Source organism: Alexandromys fortis, unplaced genomic scaffold, assembly GCF_014885135.2.
Source record: "Alexandromys fortis isolate MF-2015 unplaced genomic scaffold, M_Fortis_MF-2015_v1.1 scaffold_165, whole genome shotgun sequence".
NCBI lineage: Eukaryota > Metazoa > Chordata > Mammalia > Rodentia > Cricetidae > Alexandromys > Alexandromys fortis.
In genome coordinates, this window is record NW_026068038.1 from 589,925 (window position 1) to 613,043 (window position 23,119).

The 23,119-nt window shown below is 48.4% G+C and overlaps 1 protein-coding gene across 8 annotated transcripts in view; it reads left to right on the forward strand.

The window, feature by feature from the left end:
* The window catches only part of Kiaa0513 (KIAA0513 ortholog), an 89,397-nt gene that overhangs the window by 50,823 nt on the left and 15,455 nt on the right, over nt 1-23,119 (forward strand). For all 8 annotated transcript variants that reach the window (XM_050165189.1, XM_050165188.1, XM_050165190.1 and 5 more), the window contains one exon: nt 21,634-22,094. In XM_050165189.1, the coding sequence (XP_050021146.1) occupies nt 21,766-22,094 (329 nt within the window). In that variant the 5' untranslated portion in view covers nt 21,634-21,765. The remainder of the gene's footprint in view (nt 1-21,633; nt 22,095-23,119) is intronic.

Consider the following 23,119-nt stretch of genomic DNA (forward strand, 5'->3'; position numbering starts at 1 on the left):
GAGGCAGCCTGGTAGTCAGTGCCTTTGATGCCTTTCCTAACAGGGCAGTTTAATGTCCAGGCTTCCTTGTACCAAGAGTACTACCCATTTTGTATAACTGTTGTATCAAGGACCATCCTGATTACTCTGCTGGTGGGATTTGGGGGGAACAGTAAAACTAGGGAAGAGTTCAACATGAGGCACCTCAAAGGGTTGGGATCCTTTGGAGTTTCTGTTGCTTAGGGCTAATGTAGATCAGGAAAACCTGCCTAGGGACAGTGCTTTGAGACACTGTAGTGTCACACCGGCCCTAGGCACCCCTACACTAGGCAGGGGAGTTCCTACTATATAGACCAGTCTGCTGAAGGCATTCATACTGCAGTGAGAAGCCTAGCTATGATCAAAGGAGAATGACAGGCTAAAGGTCCACCGTGCTGTGGAGAGATGCTCTGCTTGCTGTAATCCATGGTGCCTGCTCCATCACCTCTGGTGACATGGGGAAGTTTCTTATTTAGGAACTTGGTAGTTCCATGCAGACATCACCTTCTAATTCCCCTTTGTCTCAGGTTGGAGTCTCTCAACCTAATATCTCTTTCCCTCAGAAGACAGAACAAATGAGAGTAGCCTCCAGTGAAAGCTGAGAGAAGGGAAGGTCACCTGTAAACAGATCTGCCTCAGGCAGTAGAGGGACTACATCTATATGCACAGAGTGATCCTTGCACTGTTTAGATGCCAAGAGTGTTGGGGTGGCAGGACCCTTCTTCCTCATCCACCCGTCATTGACACCTGCAAATTCTGCACCCTCATGTTTCTGAAGGACGTGTGTTTATATTACAAAGTAAGAGAAGAGTGGGGACTGAGGATGTTTAGCTCCTGTACGTGAGTACCCATGAGAGAGTTCTGAGCTAATTTTAGCTCTTGTTGTATATGAGCACCCATGAGAGAGATTGGAGCTGATTTTATGATGTTTAAAACAGTGGTCAATTGTATACGCTTGAATTGTATGGATTGAGGGGAGAGGTTACTTCCAAATGTAAACTGAAGCTGTGCTAGGCTTCCAGCATTGTTTATCCCTCCCAGCTCTTCAGCTAAGTCTGGGTGAGTCTGCATGAGCTATGTGTGGTATGTCAGTCCACCTCTATCCTTACTCTTGCTGTTTTATACCATCTGCTTTGTGTTCTTAAATATCTTCTTTGTGTCTGGCATGCTTAGGTTCTTATCAGATTTGGCACAAAAATATTCTCTCTCTCTCTCTCTCTCTCTCTCTCTCTCTCTCTCTCTCTGTGTGTGTGTGTGTGTGTGTGTGTGTGTCCCTCCGTCCATCCATCTGTCTGTCCATCCACCCATATCTGTGCCCATGTTAATTTGTGAGTATGGTGCCGTGGTCCTCTTGTGGAGGTGAGAGTATGGCCTTAGGTATCAGTCTTCACCTTCCAATTTATATAAGACAGAGTTGTTGCTAGCCAGTGTGTATGCCAGGTTAGCTGGCCCATGAGTTTCCAAGGATTCCTCTGTCTCCACCTCTCATCTTGCTGTAGGAACCTGGGTTATAAATGGACACTACTTCTCATGACTTTCCAGGGATTCTGGGGTCCTCTTGCTCCGAATTGAGTCTCCCTGCTTGTGAAGAAAGTGTTTTACCCTATGAGCCATCTCCTCAGCACTAGGAAAATTAGGCTCCTAAGGTTTTCCAGGGCAGAATCAAGGTTCCACTTCAGTGCTGCTATTAGCATCTGCATCCAGGACTGTGGCTTTGTCTGGATGCTAAGATACTTTTGTTATGTCTCTAGCTTGGGCTTGGATGTAGGCCTTATCCCATTTATCTTCACACCCCTGGAGCTAGCAAGGACCTAATCAATGGTTGTCAAATAAATTACCTGAACTCTGTGCAGTAACACCCTGTATCCTCCCATCTGTGCCCTCTGTGGGAAGGAAGGGGAAGTGGCATCAAAATAGCAGCTGTGGAATCTGAGTTCTCTGTACTAAGCAGGGTTGACAGCCAGACTAGAGCAGGAACAGTGTATCCTGTTAGTGTCCCACAGCCAGGGGACACAACTTCCAGCCCACCCCAGTACTGTTTCTGTTTGAAGGGTTCTTATCTGTGTTCATCAGCTTTCATTACTGAAGCACAATACCAGAGACAGCCAGATGAAGAGAAAGGTTGCTTAGCTCGCAGGTTTGAAAGTTCAATTCCAAGGCTGGGCCACATTGTTGGTTCAGCCTCCAGTGAAAGGAACCATGGCAGAATCTAGCCTGAGCAAGACAAGATGAGCAGAGTCCCAGTGACCTAAGGGCCTCTCATTGTGTCTGCCTCTAGATCACTCCGAGCCCCTCCCACACTGCCAGCCTGTGGACTAAGCCTGTAACGGGATGGACCAGTAGAGGAACACAAAGTCCATTCTAGCTGCAGTGGTTTCCAGGATCCAGCATAGCAAGACTGTGGAGTTAGGCTCTGCCGGCTCTATCTAGACTTATGCAGTAGCTCTTTGGCCCCAGACGACTATGTGGCTTTCTAAGCTTTAAAGCTTCTGTACCCACAGCCTGAAGTAACAGTGGACCTGGCCCGTGTGGCTCATTGCCTGGTGGGTTGCGACAGCATCGTGTTAAGTTGTCATTACTTTTAATAACCAAGAATCCCTTGCCACTGCTGGAAAATCCCATCCGGCTGCCCTGCCTCAAATGCAAGCAGCACTGGATTTGGCTGGCTTTGACTCTGGGGTAACTGGTGACAGGTTTACACAGCATGCAGAGGAGTAGCCATGTCACACAGGGCCCTGGAGAGGATGAAACAGGGTCTCCTCCAAGACACCTGAAAATCCACTCTTTGATTCAAATGCACATTTTTTGTTGTTGTTGTTTGTTTTTTGTTTTGAGACAGGCTTTTACTATGTAACAGCCTTGACTGTCCTGGAACTAGCTCTGTTGACCAGGCTGTCCTTGAACTCCGAGAGATCTGCCTGCCTCTGCCTCCCAAGTACTGGGGTTAAAGGTGTGTGTCACCACCCAGCCTCAAATGCAGTTTTACTGAGAGAAAAATTCAGAGAACCATAACTGTAGAAGACTTCTATAATGAGCGGCACAAAATCTTTGGACTATTTATTTCGTAAGGGAGATTTAAAGTGCTGGTATACAGCTGTTGTTTCAGCTATAAAGGAGGCCGAGACATTAGGAGCACTCGAGCCCTTGAGTTTAAAACTCATGCTGCTATTTGCGTCTGCATCCAGAATTGTGGCATTTGCCAGGATGCTAAGATACGTTTTTCCTTGTTTCCCTCCAAAAATCCAAAATTCAATAGTATTTCAGATACCAAGTATTGGTACACAATGAGGTGCTGCTCGCAGGCCCTATGTGTGTGTCCAACTCTCTCAGTTCTCATTCTCTCTCTCTCTCTCTGTGGGTCTCTGTGTTCATTTCTCTACCTCAGTATTACTCTCTCCATTTCTGTCTCATATTGTGTCTTTCTTTCTCTCTCTGTTGTGTAACTGAAATCCCACTCCACCCCATGACTGTCTGTGTGTGTGTCCTTCTTTGTGGCTACTGGAAAGACTGAGCAGTCTGGTCTGATCAGAGGCATATGGAGAGATGGCACACCCCCACATGGTATTTGGGGGATTCTGACCCACGGAGCTCACTTCATCTCTCGTATCAAGTCATCTGAAGGATCTGGTGTGGCATTTTAGGAAGTTGTCTAAATTCAACATTCTGCTGCAAGAGGCATCAAACGGAGTCCAGTCACTCCAGGAAGAGCAATGTGTAACGTGAGGCCATGGGGACAGGAAGGCCAGGTGTGCTCTGTCAGACTCAGGCCTCTGTTCCTGAGCCTTGCTGAGCCTGGCCTGCTGCTCCTCAGGACCCAGCCCCAGTGTGGAGAGGTCGTGCCAGTGTAGCTCCTCTCTGCCACAGAAGATGAGGGCGCGGTCCTGGTGACTTGCCTGGCCACTCTTGCTCTTTTCTTTGGGTTGCCATGCCCCACTCCCATGGAGGTATTTGAACAGGTGAAACGCGGCAAACAGGCACAAACACTCTCCTGCTCGTTTCCTGCCTGGGTGAGGCAGAGGCAAGTGTTTTGTGTTGCTTATCTGTGGCTCTGACTCTTGGGCAGTCAGTGTTGAAGACTCTGGGTCATAGGTGTTGGTTTATAGGGAAGGAAGGTGGTGGGCGGATGCCTGGCACAATGCAGGAAGTTGAGGTGACCTTCCTGTCAACCAGGCTGGGCCATGGTGTTCAGGGAGTTGGCAAGAAATGGAGCTCCGCCCAGGGACCCTGAAGAAAACCTGCAGCATGCATTGTTGCTCCTGGCAAGGACTGAGGTTCGTGCTGTCCCAGCAGTTCTAGAAGCGTCCGCTCTCCCACCCCAGAGAGTAACCCTCCATCTTAAGGGCAGTCTGTGGTGCTGGGACTCATGTGGTTTTCTGTGCTTACTGCCCCTGACCCGCACACCTGGTGCTGCCCTGGATTCATGGCTGATGCTGAAGAAGGCCAGTGTGGGTATACCCATAAAAGGGCCCAGCAGGGGATATCACAGTGGCAGTGTGCAGTGTGGCATCTCAGAATCAAACTAGTTATAGCCCTGGCAGTGATGCATCTGGCCTGTAAGTGAGAGAGGTGGTTTCCTTGTTAGCCCTGGGTCATTGGAGCTTCTCAAAGAAGCCTGGCGGGACTTGTTCTTGTGTCCCTGTGAGTTTTGCCTGTCATTCTCTCACTTGGTTGTCTTTCTTGCTGTGCGGTGGCACCTTTCACATACAGCCACCCTCTCTGAAGTTGCCTGCCCCGCTCCGTTAAAACACTAAACCTGCCTTTCTCCCCACTGGTGGAGGATGAGAAGGAGGCCAGCGTGGGAAGCTCCAGCTCTCCTCCCTTCCTTCCAATAGCCACGCCAGCTGGCGGGGAGCTTGGAATTGACCTTCCTCATTTCCAGCCCCTCTCCAGGTTCCAGGCCCTCCCTGAGCTTCATTGTTGTCATGAGCAAGAGACTGTAGGCGGGAACATCTTTGTCCTTTGGGGCCTGCTGACGACAGAGCCTGAGATGACTCATATTCCCAAAGGACCAGGTTCAGAGCTGCCTGTCAGGGGGGCTGCAGCTGAGGTCTCTGAGCACAGTGGAAAACCTCGGGGAAAACTGAGTCCAAGGACCAAGTCCGGGTCCCATGCTGGGCATGTGGTGGGAGGGTGCAGCCAGCTGCTGAGTTGGGGGTCTCTAGAGCACCCTCTCTCTCTTCTTTTTCTAAGTTTATTTTGTATTAAGTTTATTTTATGTCAGGTAAGTGCTCTGCTACTGATCTACACTTCAGCCATCTTCCTAAGAAAGAGAACTGGTCAACCTGGGCTGTGTCTTGGGCACTCAGTACCTCTGCTGCTTCTTTCCCTTGTAATTTTTATGCAGTAAAATAGGCATCTTTGGGGTATATTTTAAGATGCATAGATTCATTCAATCACTACTGAATTCAAGTAAGGAGTAGTTCCTATTACCCCAAACTCCCTTTGATGATGGCCTTCCCCATCTCTACCAGACAAGGGCATCTCTCTGTCTTTTGGAAGATGTTTCAGATGGAATGAGGTGAACTGTCAAGGAGGCTCCCTTCACCCTGCTGAGGCTCACCGATGCATTCATGCCTGTAGTCTAGAGTGAGGCCGTGATGGCTGATGGAACCTTGTTGTCTCTAGCTCTTAGTGTGGACACTGCTGAGCAGATCTGAGATGTGTTACTCCCTTCAGAGCCATGCACACTTGGAGTGAGCTTGCTGGGCTCTGTGGTCACTGTGCTTAGCACTGTAAGATACCCAGGCCTCCCATGCAGAGGGGCTCCCAGTGATGTATGCAGATGCTTTGCTCTGTGGAGTGGTGCCTCCATCTTGCTTCTCAGGTAAGGTCATGAACAAAATAGGAGAGATGAAGAGATTCATTCTTATGGCTATCGAGATGGCTCAGCAGTTAAGAGCACTCGTTGCTCTTACAGAGGACTGATGTTCACTTCCCAGGATCCATGATGAATGACTCACACCTACCTGTAACTCCAGTTCCAAGGCATCTGGAGGCCAGAATAGATGATCTATACTGGCCTCCACAGGCACCTGTACACACAGAATGCACTTAAAGAGAAGCATGGTGAGCACACGTGTGTGTGCGCATTCACACATACACATATACACACACAGAAAGAGAGAATATATAATTCTGCGGAAGAGATGGCTGATGAAGGACACAGCAACCTGAAGCCCAGGGCCAACATCCATTCAGAGCCCAGATGTGGTGAGAGAGAAATGGCTTTCTCTAAAGACTCTTCACCTACATCCCAGGGCTATTTACTTTCCTCTCTTTGGATTTTTGGAAACAGGGTCTCATGTCCTCAAACTCAGCATGTGGCTAAGAATGACCTTGAGCTTCTGCCCTCCATCTGTGTCTCTTGAGTGCTAAGATAACAGGCGTGTGCTGCTGTATGATACTCCCATCTGGTTAGTTGTGCTTGCCTGCTCCTCAAGATGTCCTCTTTCACTGTTGGATTATATGATTGTGATGCACGTATGGTGTGTGTTTGGATGTGAGTGTCAGAGGGTTGTGAAATGATTCTCTAGAACTAGCTTCTTGGATCTATGGGCTTTGTCCTTTGTCAGCCATGGCTTTGGGGATTTTGGTTGGCTTTGGCTTGCTTCTCTGCTTTGTGCTTTCTTTCCAATGCACACATATTGGACCCTTTGCTGCTGTTCTTTGTCTGCAGGCTCAGCTCATTTCCTTGTCTTTTCTCTGTTGCTTGGATCAGATACTTGCTGACCTTTTGGTGTTCGCTGTCTCTGCTATGCCATGCCGTTCTGATCCTCTCCAGCGAGTTTCTAATTTTCCATTCTACAATTTCTGTTTGATTTCCCCTTAGCTTCTTCTCCCCTGAGACTTTTAAGTTTTTTTTTTTCATTCCATGACAGGACCACCCAGTTTTGCTTCTTAGAGTATTTTTAACAACAGCCATTCTGAAACCTCTGTCAGCTGATGCCAGTAGCGGTGCCCTCTCAGGTGATCTGAGCATTCATCTCTCTCCTGAAGACTTTCCTGGTTCTTTATATGCTGGGTAATTTTGGATTAATCCCGGATGCTCCGCGTGTCAAGTTATAAGACTCTGAGTCATGTTTAAATCTTTCAGGGAGTGTTGGTTGGTGTCTTGGCTTTAGCAGGCATTAACCTTTGCAGGTTTTGATTTTGGCTGTTTCCCATGACTTTGCCCAGCTGTCTGATCTTCCATTGACGTAATCTTTCTATAAAGTGGCTCCCATAGATGCCTAAAACCCTGGTGGTACCAAACTCATGATAGAGTTTAATTTCCAAGTTAGGCACACCAAGAGACCAACAACAATAGCAACGTGATGAGCAGTTACACAGCACACTGTAATGCTACGAGCAGCATATAGCTCTTTTATACTGAAACGCAAGCACTAGGTACTAACGCAATGGAACTGATAACCAACATAGATATCAAGTGATATTGAATGCGCAGTGTATAGAATGTGAATACGCTGGACCTCTTAGGCAGGATGGAACAGTATATCAGGAGGTCCCATCACACTATTCAGGGCAGCCCATGATTTAAAACAGGAATTTTATTTCTGAAAATCTCTGTTTAATGTTATCAGACTGCGGTTGACTGAGGATGACAAGGACACCATAGATAAAGGGAGGCTTCTGTGTTTTCCTCTTGCAGGGCCTCCCCTCGGCCATCCTTCGGCCCTCCAGTCAGGGCCTTACAAGGCTTCCTCGTGCTTTTCCTGTCTAAGTGCTTGCTTCCTTGTCCAAGAAGACAGGAAAAGCTGTGGGGTTTCCACCCATTCACACTTTTTCTAACTGAAAGGGGGATTTCCTCCCTTGGGGCTGATGTACATGTACACAGGTCACCTGTAGCTGAGGAATGGCCTGGGGACCAGTCCACTAGAGAGCAAAGAATAGAGACAAGACAGCAATGAAACCTAAAAGATTTGGCTCAATTGTCTAGAAAGCAAGCCACCTTATTCCTCTCCCCTAAACCATGACTAGATGGCCAGACCCCCTCCCCCATGCCACTTCCAGGTATTGGGCTATATTTAGTCCAGGCTGGGAACAGCAAGAGCAGAAATGAGTCTCCTACCACTCTGGTGGTACGTTACATATTGATCTCTTCTATCACTTATCAACCAGAATTAGCATTCCAGAATCATTAGTCTATATTTTCTGAAGCTATCAAAGCCACATTTGAGGTGAGGTGGGTGACTCAGAGCCTAGAAGCCCCAGCCTGTAAAGCATGGAACTGAGAGCCTGGACTGAATAAAGAAAAGAGGAAGTTACTGCCTGTCTGGCCAGGAACCATGTGGTTTGTGTGGGGAAAGAGGAAAAGGGTGGATAATTGGGCAAGGACAAGTACTGCTGCTCAGGGGCTTTCTGCCGCTCCTTTGCTGAGACAGCTGGTTTTGTGTTCACAGAGTGAGCTGCCTTCTGGGCTAAGATAGTGAGTGACACTAGATGAGCCTCCTCTATACCTGGAGCACAGGTTGAGGATCTATAATCTGAAAGTCTAAAATTCCCAGCCCTTCAAAGTTTGAAACCCTCAGCACCAATGTGGTGCAAACCTCATGTGAGATTTCAAGTCAAGCACAAAAATACTGTATAAAATTACCTTTGGGCTATGTCTATAAGGCACATGTGGAAAATGCACGTATCCCAAAGTATGGCGTATCTCAGATCAGCCACAGGCAGCCTGGATTAGACAGTCTTAGGTGGATATGTGGGGAAAGACTTCTGAGAATGGAGCCTTGAATCCAAGGTGTTGGGTGTTAGCACCCAGATGGTCACCATGTGGGTGCATCCTGCAGCAGAGACCAATCTAACTCCATAAAGAAATTAGTATCTAGCCAGCCATAGTGGAGCACAGTGATAAGCCAGCACTCCAGAAGATGAAGCAGGTGGTTTCCAGGCCAATCTAGGCTGCAGAGTGAGGTCCTGTCTCAGCAACAATAAAAGTTATCAGTGTTTGTACATGGTTGTGCTCTCTCATTATCCCTTTCTTTATCTTTTTTTTTCCTCTCAAAAAGCAAAGCTAATGTTGGGTGTGATGGTACACATTTATATTCTCCATGAGACAAGAGGGTGGTCAGTTTGAGGCCAGCCTGAACTACCTACTAAGTTGTAGGTCCACCTTGACTACAAAGTGATATCCTGCCTTGAAACAAAAACAGAAAGACAACCAAGAAACAACCAAAACCAAGGGCTGGAAATGTAGTTCCGTGGGTAGAGTGCTTGCCTAGTGTGTTCAAAGCTCTGGGTTCAGCTCCCAGCACCACATGAACTGTAACCACAACACTCTAGAGCTGGAGACAGTAAAATCAAAAGTTCAGAGTCATTTGGGCTGCATAATGAGTTTAAGTCTTTCCTGGGCTATATTAAACCCTATCTCAAAAAGAAGGTTTTATTGCAAGAATGATTCTCAGTGGATTAAAAGACCTCTGAAGGACTGTGTTTGGACCCCATCAGTGAATAGCCACCAGTACGTTGACCATGGCCGTCAGGGTTCTCCTCACTGGATTTTCATGCTGAGCTCCCTTTAAACACCCAGTGTTAGCAAGTTGCTACGTGCTTCTAGCTCCCGGACAGGCCTCCTTCATCACTCATCTGATCCCTACGGCAACTTACGAGGGCAGCCAGGTTCCCCAAGGGCTGTGGTCATCTTGCTGCTCCCCTTTCAGTTTAGTCTCCTTCTCGTCTAGCATAAACATTTCCCCCATGCCCCACTGCCATTACTGCTCTCATATGTCAATGAAGTGCCAGAGTTAATGTAACAAAATTTACATAATGTTTTCACTGCACATTTTGGTTATTTTCCCAACTTTGCTGTGTGCTTAGGTTATTGCCCTCCGATAGACTAAACAAGCAGGTGTGATGACATGAGGGCTCAGAGGACACCAGTGACCTGCAGAAGGCACCCATATATAGAACACTGTCAACTTGAGATTTCTGCGTGTGAAGGAGCAGGTTTCCAGCCAGCTAGGGGTTTAGCCAGAGGGGGAGGCAAGGTAGGAGAGGAAGCCAGTCTTGAAGGGGGTAGGGGTGCTGATGAAGGTTCAGAAGTACTCGTGTACCCTCCTGAGATTGCTTCTGAATGCTGGCAGCATCTCTACCTTTGTCCCCAGAGAGCTGTGTGGGCAGCTTTGACAGAGATGACAGGTGTCCTGAGTAGGCGGAGATGGATACTAGTGGCCTTTCCGCAGAGGACTTTAGGCAGCCTTCCAGGGCTTCCTGCCCCTGGGATAGTAGCTTGATCTTTCCTCCCACGGGACACAGATGTCCTCTACACATGCACAGCTTTGTGCTTGACCCTCTCCTGGGTCAGCAGACAGCACTGAACCTAAAGAGAATGAACCATCATTGGCTTCCATCATGACCTCCAGCGGAATTTCAGGGAAGGCACACTTTCATATCCTGTAAGAACCTGTATCCATCTGGGGATGGCCAGCTCTTTTTTTCCATACCAAAAGACAGACCCTGTTTATGTATTTTGTCAAATTAGTGAAAAGGATGAAGAGTCAAGCCAAGCCAGTCTGTCCAAATTGCATCCGGCTGTCTCAATTGTTGGCTTCCCTGATAAAAAGAACTGCAGCTCAGCCAGGTGGTAGTGGCACATGTCTTTAATCTCAGCACTTGGGAGGCAGAGGCAGGAGAGTCTCTGTGAGTTTGAGGTCAGCCTGGTCTACAGAGCAAGTTCTAGGACAGCCAAGGCTACACAGAGAAACCCTGTCTCAAAAAACAAAAAAAAAAACAACAAAAAACTGCAGTTGATCGGATTGGTGGCACACACTTTTAATCCCTGCCACTCAGAGATAGGCAGTTCTCTACAAGGTCAGTGCCACCCTGGTCTACGTAGCAAGCTCCAGGCCACCTAGAGCTACATAGTGAGAGATGCTGTTCACAGAAGAAGGACGGTGACTGACATTGACCTGGAGCATGTGGCTATTATGGAAGCAGTGGAGTTGGGGAATGGCGAAGGTTGTGGAAAACAGTGGACTTGCCTGAACCATTATCTCTGAGTGTATGACTTGAGCTTTGAGTGGCACACAGAGGCCCAGGGCTCAGACTTGGAGGATCTATTCCTTATAGTCACAATCTCTATCCGCCCTTCATGGCCACTTGGGCTGCTAGACTCTTAGAACCTTCTGGATGCTGGCTATGGGGTATTTGTTCTGGAACTTTCTGTGGTAGCCAAATCAAGGAAGAAGGAGGAGAAAGCTTGCCTCTGCCATGCCATGCTCCCAGCCTGTGGCACAAGTCCTGGCTCATCTAGGCATGGGCAATGCTGCCAGTTGCTGTTCATGGAGAATGTCCCCTGTTGTTTCTCCTGGATTATGGACCCACGGTCAGTTCTCTCTTTTTCCTACAGCCTTGGAAACGTGTTAGCCATCTCCTTCCCAGAGATGATAAACTTGGCACCCCTTTGCACGTAACATGATGAGGGTTGCAGCAGAGAAAAGCTAGGCTGAATTTTACAGAGAGACATCTCAGAGGGAAACAACAGGAGCCCTTCCTTGTTACAACCTTCTGCTTGGGTTTCTTGGCAAGAAGATTCTATGTTCAGGGTCATACTGGTCAGTGGGCCTTACCTTGTTGGAACCCTACCAGTCTAGTTCTTTCTACTCAACCCCTCACAGATGGGAGGGCTATCTCCAAATAGCTGTCCCCAACCATGAATTCCCTCCACTTCCTCTCCAATGTTCCCGTGACCTGATCTAGACCTGTGGCAGCTCAGCATAGTTGAATTTCAATACCATTGGATGCCAAGCCAATTCTCAGCAGCTCACTACTTTCTCTCTTCATTAGAAAAAAAAGATTTATTTATTTATGTACTTTTTATATATATGGGTGCATTGTCTGCACGTACATTTGCAAACCAGGAGAGGGCATTGGATCCCATGGGACTACAGTAATAGACAGTTGTGAACCACCATGTGGGTGCTGGGAATTGAACTCAGAAACTCTGGAAGAGCAACCAGTGCTCTTAACTGCTGAGCCATCCTCCAGCACCCTCCTTTCATCGTGTTTGAAGTCTTGCAAGTGCATTAAATTAAAATGCCTTTGCAAATCTATTCTATATAAAGAGATGACTCCAGGGTTGCTCTGAACTTGGGGATGCAGTTAACAGCATGAGCAGATAGCCAATAGCTAGGGCCATGGCTCCTGACAGTGTTACCGTGGAATGGGAACCATATCACTGCTTCTGAGGCGCAGAGTTGCAGAGTGTTCTCAGCATTCTAACCAGCACAAGCACAAACAACATTGTTACCTGGCTTTAGAGCACACATGTGTTGGTGCATCTCAGGATAGTGATCTTGAGATTGTGTGGCTGCTGCCCTGACACATGGATTCATAGTGTGTCCTCACCCTTTGATTCCCTTTTAGCGTGGTATTTCTTCCTGGGAAGGCACAGGCCCTGGCTGTTCTGTCCTTGGATGTATTCACTTTGCAAGGACTCTGTCAGCAGTGTGGTTAGGGTTTATTTATATGCTTCATTTGTTTTTGCTTCAGAAAAGGAGGGGCTGCTCTTGTCACCACACAGTGGCAACCACATCATGATGGGTCTGTGGTGATGGGAACAGTAAAGGGCACATCTGTTTCCTAGGTCCTTTGTATAAGAATGAGATGAGCTGTCTATCAAGCACTTAATTAGCTTCAGGTCACTTCTTTTATCCTGTCATGGGTTTGTTACCTGTGTTCTAAGCCTGGTGTGCTATTTCCATGGTGTTGGACCTTGGACATTCAGACCATCAGCTGCTCTTCCTAGCTCTTGCCACTCCTCCTCTCTTGTGCTCACAGAACATCCTTGGTGTGACTTCTTCCTAGATTCTGCCCCAACCCCCCACAGGTCCTCTCGTGCTCCTCCTCCCTTGCCTGAAATAAAGAAGCAGTCTGTGTGTGACCCACCAGTGATCAGCTCTGGTCTTCTGGATGGTCATAGTTCCGTGCCAACCTTAACTGACCCCTGAGAGCAGAAAGCACTGCTCTGCACCCTAGACCTGCCTGCTCCCCCTTTCCTCAAATGTCTTTACCTCTTGGTTGATTCTACATTCTGGGTGGTCCTGCCCATGCTGCTAATTCATGACCCTCACCTATTTCTAGAGCTACAGACATGTTTCCCCTCCAGCCTTGTACCCAGAGGTTAAACTATGCTGTGGCAGGTGGCATATCAGTCTTCAGTTCAGATCCAGAACCCTGAATGAAACTGTGTTTTATTCTGTCCATATAACTAGTCGTATGTTGCAATCCCCCCTCACAAGGTTACTTGTTAGCACACCCAAACACAGTGTTTCAGTGTAGACCAAGACCATGGCACAGCTGCTCATGGGGCCACCCTGCAGTGGTAGCACTTGGTAACCCATTTCAGACCTACCTGTGGGCAGTGTCACAGTCGAGATGTTGTTCCCTCTCTGTCTCCCCTTACCACAAAGTAGCCCACCCTGTTGATGTTATTTATGGTCTCCCCTGAGAATCTTTTGTCACAGTGTGCTCTTGGCCTCTCCTCAGCCATCCTTCCCCAAGCCCTTTGTCTTTTCTTGGTGACAACCTCTTTGTCCTGCTGCCCTGTTAGATCATTAGGTTGTCTCCATTACTAGAAGTGTGCCTTTGGAGGTTGGGGCTGAGGTAGAGATGCTGGGAGTTGCTTCCTCTACCCTCCTTCACATGGGAATGTCCCTTGCAGATGTGTAAGGTTCTGTTGATATCTGGGGACATAGCCAAACTTCCACTTTCACAGCCTCACGGCAGCTCCTTCCCTGGCAACTGCAGCACCACTCCTGTTTTGGCTACCACCTTTCTGTACTGGCACTGGAAACCCTCTTAGAACTCCAGCATGAGACATCTGGCACCTGATGGGAGGCTTGCAAAATGCCATGCATGTCTTCGCCTAGTGGCAGTCTCCAGCCAGCCAGAATCCCATTCCAAAGGCACAGGATTGGGTGCCTGCTGCTTTCTAGACTCCTGTAAAGGAACATTTGGTCTCTGCCTTGTTAGAGATTTTGTCATTGGGACAACCAGGGAGAGGAGAGGGAAGGGGAGGGGAGGGGAGGGGAGGGGAGAGGAGGGGAAGAGAGAGGCTCAGCAGGGGCTTAGAGAAAGTAATGGAGGGTGTGTCTGGCTGAACAAAAAGAATCTCACAGCACAACCTTTGATTTGAGCACCAAGAAGCTCAACTCATCCCATCCCCTAAAGGCAGTAATGGGCTTATGTGACTCTACAAGTCTGTAAATTACCCTGGAGACATATTAACTGGGTATAAATCTATAAGCCGCTAACTGTGTACCCTGCTATCTAAAAGGTAATGTTCTCTATTATCAAGCTGACATACTTCTACTCATTGGAAAAACTACTGTTTCCTAGCCCAGCCAGCTACCACTTCCCTCCTCAGCTAGACCCAAGTCCTTTCCTGGTTGCACTTACCCTCAGTGAGGAGAAGATTGGTTGGTCAGAAGCTTTGGGGTCGAATTCATCAGCTTGGCAGGGTCCTCTTTGGTCTCAGGGTAGGTGGCCTGCTTTCCAACTCCTTGGGTGGCTGACACCTCATTGGAGCAGTAGGCACCAGGCTTTGTTGGGGACTTTGTCAAGTACGGTGTCACAGCCTTCAGGGGTTCCTGTTAGGTCAGGAAGGATATAAGGGAGGCAGTAGGAACATATGCTCAGAAAACATAAGCAATCACAGGAAGCAGTGTTAGAAGCAGGCTGGGGTGTGGGGTAGGCTGAGGCCCTGAAGCCTTGGATCATCTGTGCCTTCCTCCACTGTGCTTGTTCTTCTGCACAGGGCATCTCAGCTCCTTCCTGTTACTGTGCTAGAACAGCTGACAAAAGCAGCCTCGGGAAAGGACTTGTTGCAGTCCACGGTTCCAGGTTCAGTTCATCGCAGTGGGGAAACCAAGGCAACAAGAACCTGAGGCCCCCAGTGGACAGAAATAAATGCCCATGCTCAGCTCTCTTTCTTCTTTTTATTCGGTTTGATACCTCAGCCTGAGGAATGATGCCACTCACTGAGGGTGGGCCTTCTCATTTCTCTTTACCTAATCAAGAAAATTCCTCACAGATCTTGCCAGAGGCTAACCTAATCTAGATATGTTACAGGTGTACCAAGGGCTTATCTCCTGGGTGAGTCCATGTCCTGGGAATTGACAGTATGAACCATCACTCTAGGTGACTAGGTTGAGCACCTGTGAAGGAAGTGAGATAGTGGACTCTTGGGTTTCTGTCCCAGGAGGCCAGAATTCTAAGCCAGGAGGCTACCCTGCCAACTGCTGCATTTGCACCCAGATCAGCATAGTCAGTTCCCAACCAAGCACCTTCCAGGGCACCAGAGAACACTGTTCGCACAGGGCCACTGTTGTTTGCAGCTGTCCTGAGAGAAGCAGCCACGAGCTGGAGGCAGAAGATGAAATTGTTTTCTAGTGTTGAGAAAAGACAGGTGCCGAGTGCACTGCCAGGCTAGCAGAAGCACGCGGAGGGAACAGGCGCCTTGCCTTCCTGCCTCCCAGCCCCCCTGCAGCATATCTGAGCAAGGGGCTGGGAGTCTTCAGAGTCTCCAGTGGCCAATAGGAAGACGCAGCTTTAACAGGCCATTACAGAAGCCTGTTAAATCCCAGAGCAAGTCGGAAAGGCGGCTGTGGTGGTTTCTGCTGGGTGTGGGCCAGTCAGGCCCCAACTTCCATAGTACCTTCAACATCTCAAAAGTTTTTTTTTTCTGGCACCCTGGGGCTACAAGAAACACCCAGATGTTTATACCTGACAGGTATTTATGTCCAAACAACATTGGTCTTTCTTATTGCTACCAGAACAAATGACTGTGTACATAGCAGCTTTAACAGCTCACATTTACTGCTGTGCTACTGTGGAGCTTTCAGTAGCCTCACTGGGATAGTCAAGGGGCTGGCAAGATTCCTTCTCAAGGCTGCAGGAGAAGTGTTTCCTGCTTCTCTGGTTTCCCATAGCATCTGCCCACACTCCTTGACTTTCTTTATCATCAAACTCAACAGCCTAGTCTCAGCATTTCCTTTTTTGACTCTGACCCCTCTTATTTCTAAGGCCTCTGGTGATGACTTCAGCTACCTTCATAATCCAGGACCATGACACAGTCTTGCCAGACCCCTCCTAGCCCCCACTCTTGGCAGTTTTAGGACAAGAGATAAAGTAGATACTTGCAAGCATGGTGCTGTGTCCTGTTCATGCAAGGGCTAGGCTACCGGGAGACCAGAACATGCTGCACACACACGTATACTGCTCAAAGTTTCCTTCTAGGGAAGTCCCAGCCCTCTCACTCGGGTGGTGTGTTGGGAAAATCAGAGTTTGAGCAAAGCTCAGGGGATGTGGCTAAGTGCAATAGCAGGCAGTCTTGACCATAGTTCCTCCTGAAGCCTTCTGGAAAGGGTTGAGGCAATGGTAGGACTGGAAGGAATCCAGGGAGGAAGTTAGGGTGCCTTCCCTACCCTCAGAATGCTGATGCCACAGCTGTCTCCCAGGGCCTGCCTGTTTAGCTCTGCCTCCCTGGTCTGTACTTAACCTTCCTCCCAGACTTCCTATGTCCCATTCAGGACTTATGTAGCCAGGAAAGCTTACCTGGTCTGCTTTTCCCATGAGTGGCTGCCCAGCAACTTCCAGGGCCTCCTAGGCAATGCTCACCTTAGGACCTGTGTGTGGTACTGGTTTCTGAGGTCCAGGTCTCCTTCCCAGACCTAGCAGCACTGTTTGGGGCATTACCTGAGAACATCTCAGTAGTACTATATTTGTGTGTACTTGTTCATGGGGACAGGGGGTGCACACACGCGCATGTGCACTCTTGCATGTGTGCATGGAGTCAGAGGTCAATGTCAGAACAAATGACTTTCTCATTTATTCTGTGTCAGGTCCAGTGCTGACACAGCTGTTCTCACTTCCTCCCCTACCTTAAACTTCCCTTGCTCACAGGCTTCCCTCCCCCAGCTACTCATCCTCCTTATAACCCTGTTATTTTGACTGTGCCCTCCCTCTCTTTGTCTTCACCTTCACCCGCCCCCTATAGCAAACCCCCCCATCACTCTGCTCTGCTCCTGCTTCTCTCATGGACAGGTCCAGTCTGCTGGCCATGTTCAGTCTACTGCTTTATGTCTGTTCTGGACCCTTCCAGATGCCTCTGGCTGTCCTCGCTCTCATATCCACAATAAAAAAACCTTCCCCTTAACCATACCACGAAGCAGTCATAGCACCCGTTTATCCATCTGGCACCCTATTTTTTGAAATAGGGTTTCTCACTGAGCCTGGAGCAGATTTGCCAAGGCAGGTTGGCCAGCCAGTGACCTATAGGATTCTGTCTGTTTTCACATCCTCGGTGTTGAAATCTCAAGTGCTCATTGTTGCACACGGTTTGTTTGTGTTCACATGGGTGTAGGGGACCAAGCATGGGACCTTGTGCTTGTGTGGCTAGCACTTTGCCAACTGAGCTGTCTCTGTTTTCCTCTCCCTGGATCTTGTACTTTGTGAGCTCACGCAAGCAGACACTCTTGCTCTTCCTCTTGGCTGTGCCTCCATCTCCTCGCACAGTGGTTGATTCACAGTCCCATTGATGAGACTTGTGGCATGAAGGAATCTCAGCGGAGTGTGGAAGTCACAGTTACTTAGCAGCACCTTGACCATGAGCCGGAAAGTGCAGGGAGACAGGTAGCTCTTCTGGAAGCCTGAGGGTGTCTGCACTGTGGAGCAGAGTCCTGAGATAGAAAGCCAGTGTCTTAGACTGGGCACCACCAGGTCCTCTTGGAGCCCCCTCCAATAGATTGAAGTGCAATCTACAGATTTAGGGCCCACAAAGGGCTTTGAAATGAATTTAAATTCATTGCCACTATTGAAAAATTGGAAGAGTTTATATAGCAGATTTCAGCATGCCTTAAAAACTCTAGAAACTCTGATACTGCCAGACCTCTACTTCTTAATGGGAGCCTCTAGCTGGCTCCAAAAAGAGACAGTGTCAGTTCTATGTCCTCGGGCCATTCCAGACCTTCCCCTGAGGTTAGTATGAAAGGTACAGTGGCCAACACCTTGTCTCACCTGGAAGCCTAAAGCTGTGTTGCCTTCCTGAGGAGCAGGCTGGGAGCTGGTGTCCAGGCCCTTATGACACATACCACCTCACCAGGGCATCCTGGCTTTGTATGTAGGGTTGACCAGCTGGCCTGTTGCTCTGGGAGGAATGAGACCATGATGCCCAGCATCCTCAGGGGCAGCGACACTGACCTGTCGCCGTGCACAAGGATAAGGACCAGCGTCTGCCTCCTCTGCTTCCTCTCACTTTGGCCCTGGCTTATGATTTTTGTCACCATCTGTGGTGATATGAATAGAAATAGTCCCCATAGGCTCATAGGAAGTAGCACTATTTGAAAGGATTTGGAGGTATAATTTTGTTAGCATAGGTTGGAAGAAGTATGTCATTGGGGGTGAACTTTGAGGTTTCAAATGCTCAAGCCTAGTCGAGTATCTCACTCTTCTCCTGCTGTCTGTGGCTCCAGATGTAGAACCCTCAGCTCCTCTCTAGTGCCATGTCTGCCCACATGCTGCCATGCTTCCTGCCATGCTGATAATAAACTAAACATCTAAGGCTATAAGCAAGCCTCAACTAAAGACTTTCCTTTATAAGAGTTGCCATGGTCATAGTGTCTCGTCACAGCAATAGAACAATGACTAAGACACAATCCTGAACCTGGAGAGGCAGAGGTTAGCTCTGTGCTAATGAGAAGGGTGACTTATTTACCTTGCCAGCCCAATGCGCCCCAGATTGTATCAGCCCTAATAAGTCAGTCTTGTCTTGTGCCTCTTGTGCTGGCAGGCCCACGTGGCTCTTCTGTCCCCTTAAACTGGTTTCTTTGGCTCACGAGTCATTGGTATGAAAATTGGCTAAAGAGGGGACCTGGACTCAGTGTCATGCTGTAACCAGTGCTGTGCATGTCTGCAGCCCATTGTCATATGATTCCCTTTCATTCCTATGTTCCCAGTGCCCCAACAGGGATGGTGCACAGGAGGACACTTCCGGCAACTCTTGACACTGTCCTCACTGCCTTAGTCCGCGACTGCTGTGATGTCCATGTTATTACTTCTCCACTCGCTGTACATAGACGCCTGTTTGTCAGAGTCACAGATACTGTGTAGTGACATAGTGTTTGCTGTGTCACTGATTTTGATGGTTTGAATCCTTTTCTTAGAATAAATCCAAAGCATTCAAATTCTTTAATGGGAGAAGTGACAGACATTAAATTTCTGAAGCTGTGTCTGCCCTTGCTGCCAGGGAGGTGAAGAATATGTCATTTTTACTAGAACTACGATAATATTTGGATTGTAAGATTTTTGTTTGGGTTCTGGGTTTTTTGTTTATTTGTTTGTTTTACTTTTTTAGACAGGATTTCCCTGTGTAACCCTGGTTGTTCTGGAACTCACTTTGTAGACAAGGATAGCCTCAAACTCAGAGATCCACAAGCCCCTGTCTCCTAAGTGCTGGAGTTAAAGGTGTACTGGATTGTAGTTTTTTTGGGGGGGTTGGTTTTTTTTTTAGGAGGTTTCAAGACAAGGTTTCTCTGTAGCTTTGGAGCCTGGCCTGGAACTCTATAGTCCAGGCTGGTCTCAAACTCACAGAGATCTACCTGCTCTGCCTCCTGAGTGCTGGGATTAAAGGCGTGTACCACCACTGCCCAGTTGTAGTTTTAAAATTTTTTAACTCAGTTCATAAATGTTCTAATTTATGAAATGTTCAAGTTTAAAAAATTCTTGAGACAGGGTTAAATGTAGTGCCCTCAAACTCACTTTGTCACTAGGATGGCCTTGAACTCTGGATCTTCCCGTCTCTACCTGGGATTACAGGCATGAGCCAGCACACCTGGAAATTTTGCATATATCTGTGTGGTGATTAGTATGGATTGAGACTTGTCCAAGCATTTAGTGACTGTACTTCCTATTGTGTGTTCTCCTCAGTGATCTGTGTATTAGTGAGAATTAAGGTTTTGGTTAGAGATGCATGGATCTATAAATGTAGTAGGATTAACAATGTCCCTGCCATAGTCATTGCAAATGCTTTCCTCGTGTGTTTCTCATGGGTAGCCACAAGCATGGGCCCATGTGTGTGGCTTTCTGTTCTTTGGAGAGTAGGAGTGTGGATCCACATGGCCCTTTGACATCTAACCCAGTCTTGCTGTCTCACATAGGGAGGACCCCCCCCCCCAGAAAGCAGAGCCATAGGCAGCAGGTGTTACTAGGAGAGAGGGTCCTAATGCCCCTCTTTCTGAGTTGCCACTCAGTGTCCTCTGACTTTGTGGGCCCTTGCTACTGTCTTGGTTTAAACAGCATGTCAGAGCCAAGGTTTGTGAGTCTCCCCTGCATGGAAGCAGACTTCGTAGGCTCTGCCGCACATGTACCACTGCCCCTGTGCATGTGTGCATGAGGATGGTGGCCAGAGCCAGCTGTTCCATCTTTCTGACTCAGAGAATCTAAAAATACCTTAGACTGGGTGTTTGGAGGGAACTATGATCAACCTGTGAGTGTTAAGCTCTCGGGAGTCAGCGTGTGTGGGTTTGAACTGCATTTCCCCCAAGAAGATACAATCATGTCCACAGTACAGATGGTGGTCCTGCCCCCTGCAGTAGCCTCCTAGGTGTCTTGTCTAATAGTCCTGAGCCAGGGCGAGGATGCTTCCTCCACCACTAAGCATGGCTGTCCCAGGCTTTTGCCGTTCGGCTGCTGCCCCTCGGTATTGGTAGGAAGGGCTTCCAGAATGGCAAATACATCCTGAGCCAGTGCCAGAAACAGGGTTCTCATGCCCTCTCAGCTCCACGAGTGTGTTCCCAGTGAGGTGTGTTCATTCATGCACCAGATGCTCAGTAGAGTCTGCACTGGCTCACACATGAGTCTAGATGAAAGGCTAGTGCCAGGTCAGCAGGGACCATAATTGATTTTGAATTGCTGTAGATTAAAGCCTCTCAGAATATGGGCACGTGAGCCTGGCCTTGAGGGTGAACAGGATTCTGCAGTGGGGATAGGGAATGAGAGAGGGAAGAAGAGAAAGAAGAGATGGGCAAAGAAGAAGGGAGAGGAGGAGGAATTACTCCAGGCTTCGTGATCAGAGCACAGGAGGTGACTTCCCGTTGATATCCAGGCAGCTGCAGCACAGAAAAGGGGAAGAGCAGGGTAGAACCACAAAGAGACTGAGCAGCAGCAAGAGGCCTGGAGGGAAGACTGAAGAGAAAGGGTCTCTGAAGGCTGCTGTTTAGCAGGGTGCCCCTTCCACTGCTACTGAGGACAGTGAACCAGCAGGAGCACTGTGCCTGACCGACGCTGGCCGCCAGTGAAAATGGGCATCATTATGCTCTGATTTGGTTGGCTGGAGCATGTGGAGTTGTAGTGTGCTGCTTAGATGGGAGGAACACTGCCGCTGGTGCCCCTGGGCTCCTTCAGTTAGCAAGTGTCAATGGCATGCTACCACATGGCAGCAAAGTGGGCACAGGAAACAGACTCTGGCTGGTGGCATCCCAGATTCTGTAGGTACAGAGATGATCATCAGTGCAGGAAAAATGTGACTCATGGTTTCCTCAGGTTGATTTGTGATCGATGACTTTCATTGGGGGACTGGCCTTCTCATAGTGACAGTGTTTATGTCTGTTTCCATTCCAGATGCCATAAGGCTTCTGAGCTGCTTGAGACTCAGTCTTGGTGGCCAGAGGCTCCCAACACACTTGTGTGTGTTTGCAGCTTCAGGAAACTACTCCTCAGCCTGTGCCCATCCTGTTTGGCAGCCCGGCTACCATGGAGGCCCCAGAAGTCCCTGTGGGCTCCCTGATCGACTTTGGGACTGAACCACCTACCTCTCCTCCCCTGGAGGCAGCCCCTTCAACACTCCAGGACCCAGATGGCTCCTTGGGTGACGGTGCATCTGAGAGTGAGACCACTGAGTCTGCAGACAGCGAGAATGACATGGGCGAGTCACCCTCACACCCGTCCTGGGACCAAGACCGCCGCTCTTCCTCCAATGAGTCCTTCTCCTCCAATCAGAGTGCTGATTCAGCCCCAGACGAGGAGACCCTGGCACTTAGAGAGTTCATGCGCAGCTACGTAGAGAAGATCTTCTCCGGAGGGTAGGCCCTTTGTGGGAAGGAGGGTGGACCCTCTTTGGGATGGAGGGTAGGCCCTCTGTGAGATGGAGGGTAGGCCCTCTGTGAGATGGAGGGTAGGCCCTCTGTGAGATGGAGGGTAGGCCCTCTGTTGAGACAGGGTTTCTCTTGCTATGCTGCTGCATGGCTCATTATAGACTAGCTGGCCCATCAGAGCCAGCTTTTCACATGGGTTCTAGGAATCAAACTCAAGTCATCGTGCTTACCCAGCAGTAAGTACCTTTATCCCCTGAGTCCTCTCCAGGCTCTCTGTTGTGGTTCTTGAAGGAGTAGGGTAGGGTTCCAAGAGCAGAGGCCCAGAAAACAGATGCTGGGGTTAGAATATGGCCTGGGCAGGGATATCTCTGGGTAGGCCCCTAGCTCTACCTGACCATGTCACTGTTAAGTGGTACCTCAGCTGGGACAGGGAGGTAGGTGCCAGCCCAGAATCCAAAGGTCCTGGGTGTAGCACTGAGGTGTTAGAAGCTACATCAGCTTGCCAGAACTTAGGTTCTTTACTGACCAGCCACATCTGCGTCTCCTGTGCAGAGCTTCAAGCACTGCAGCTCCTCTGGGTGTGCACCTGGATTCTGTCAAGCCTGTCTTATGGGAGACAGTCTGCCCACAGCTATAGTTTTGAGGTTTATGGCGTGATGGTCCATCCTCGTTAAAAGCAATACAAATGTTTACTTGTTGGTCTATGGCTGGGGCTCATCTGGCAAAGTGCTTGCCCAGTGTGCACAAAACCCTGATTTAATCCCAAGCAATTCATAAACCAAGCATGGTGACATGTATTTGTGATCCTAGCACTTGGGATTTGGAGGCAGGAGGATGGAGAGGTCAAGGTCATCCTTGGCCACATAACAATTTGAGACAAAACTAGTACAGAGACTCATATCTAAAATATAGAATTGTAATATTAATTATAATATTATAGTTAATGTTATAATATATAATTATGATAGTAAATATATTACATATTTATTAATATTTTAGACATTATTTCTTAT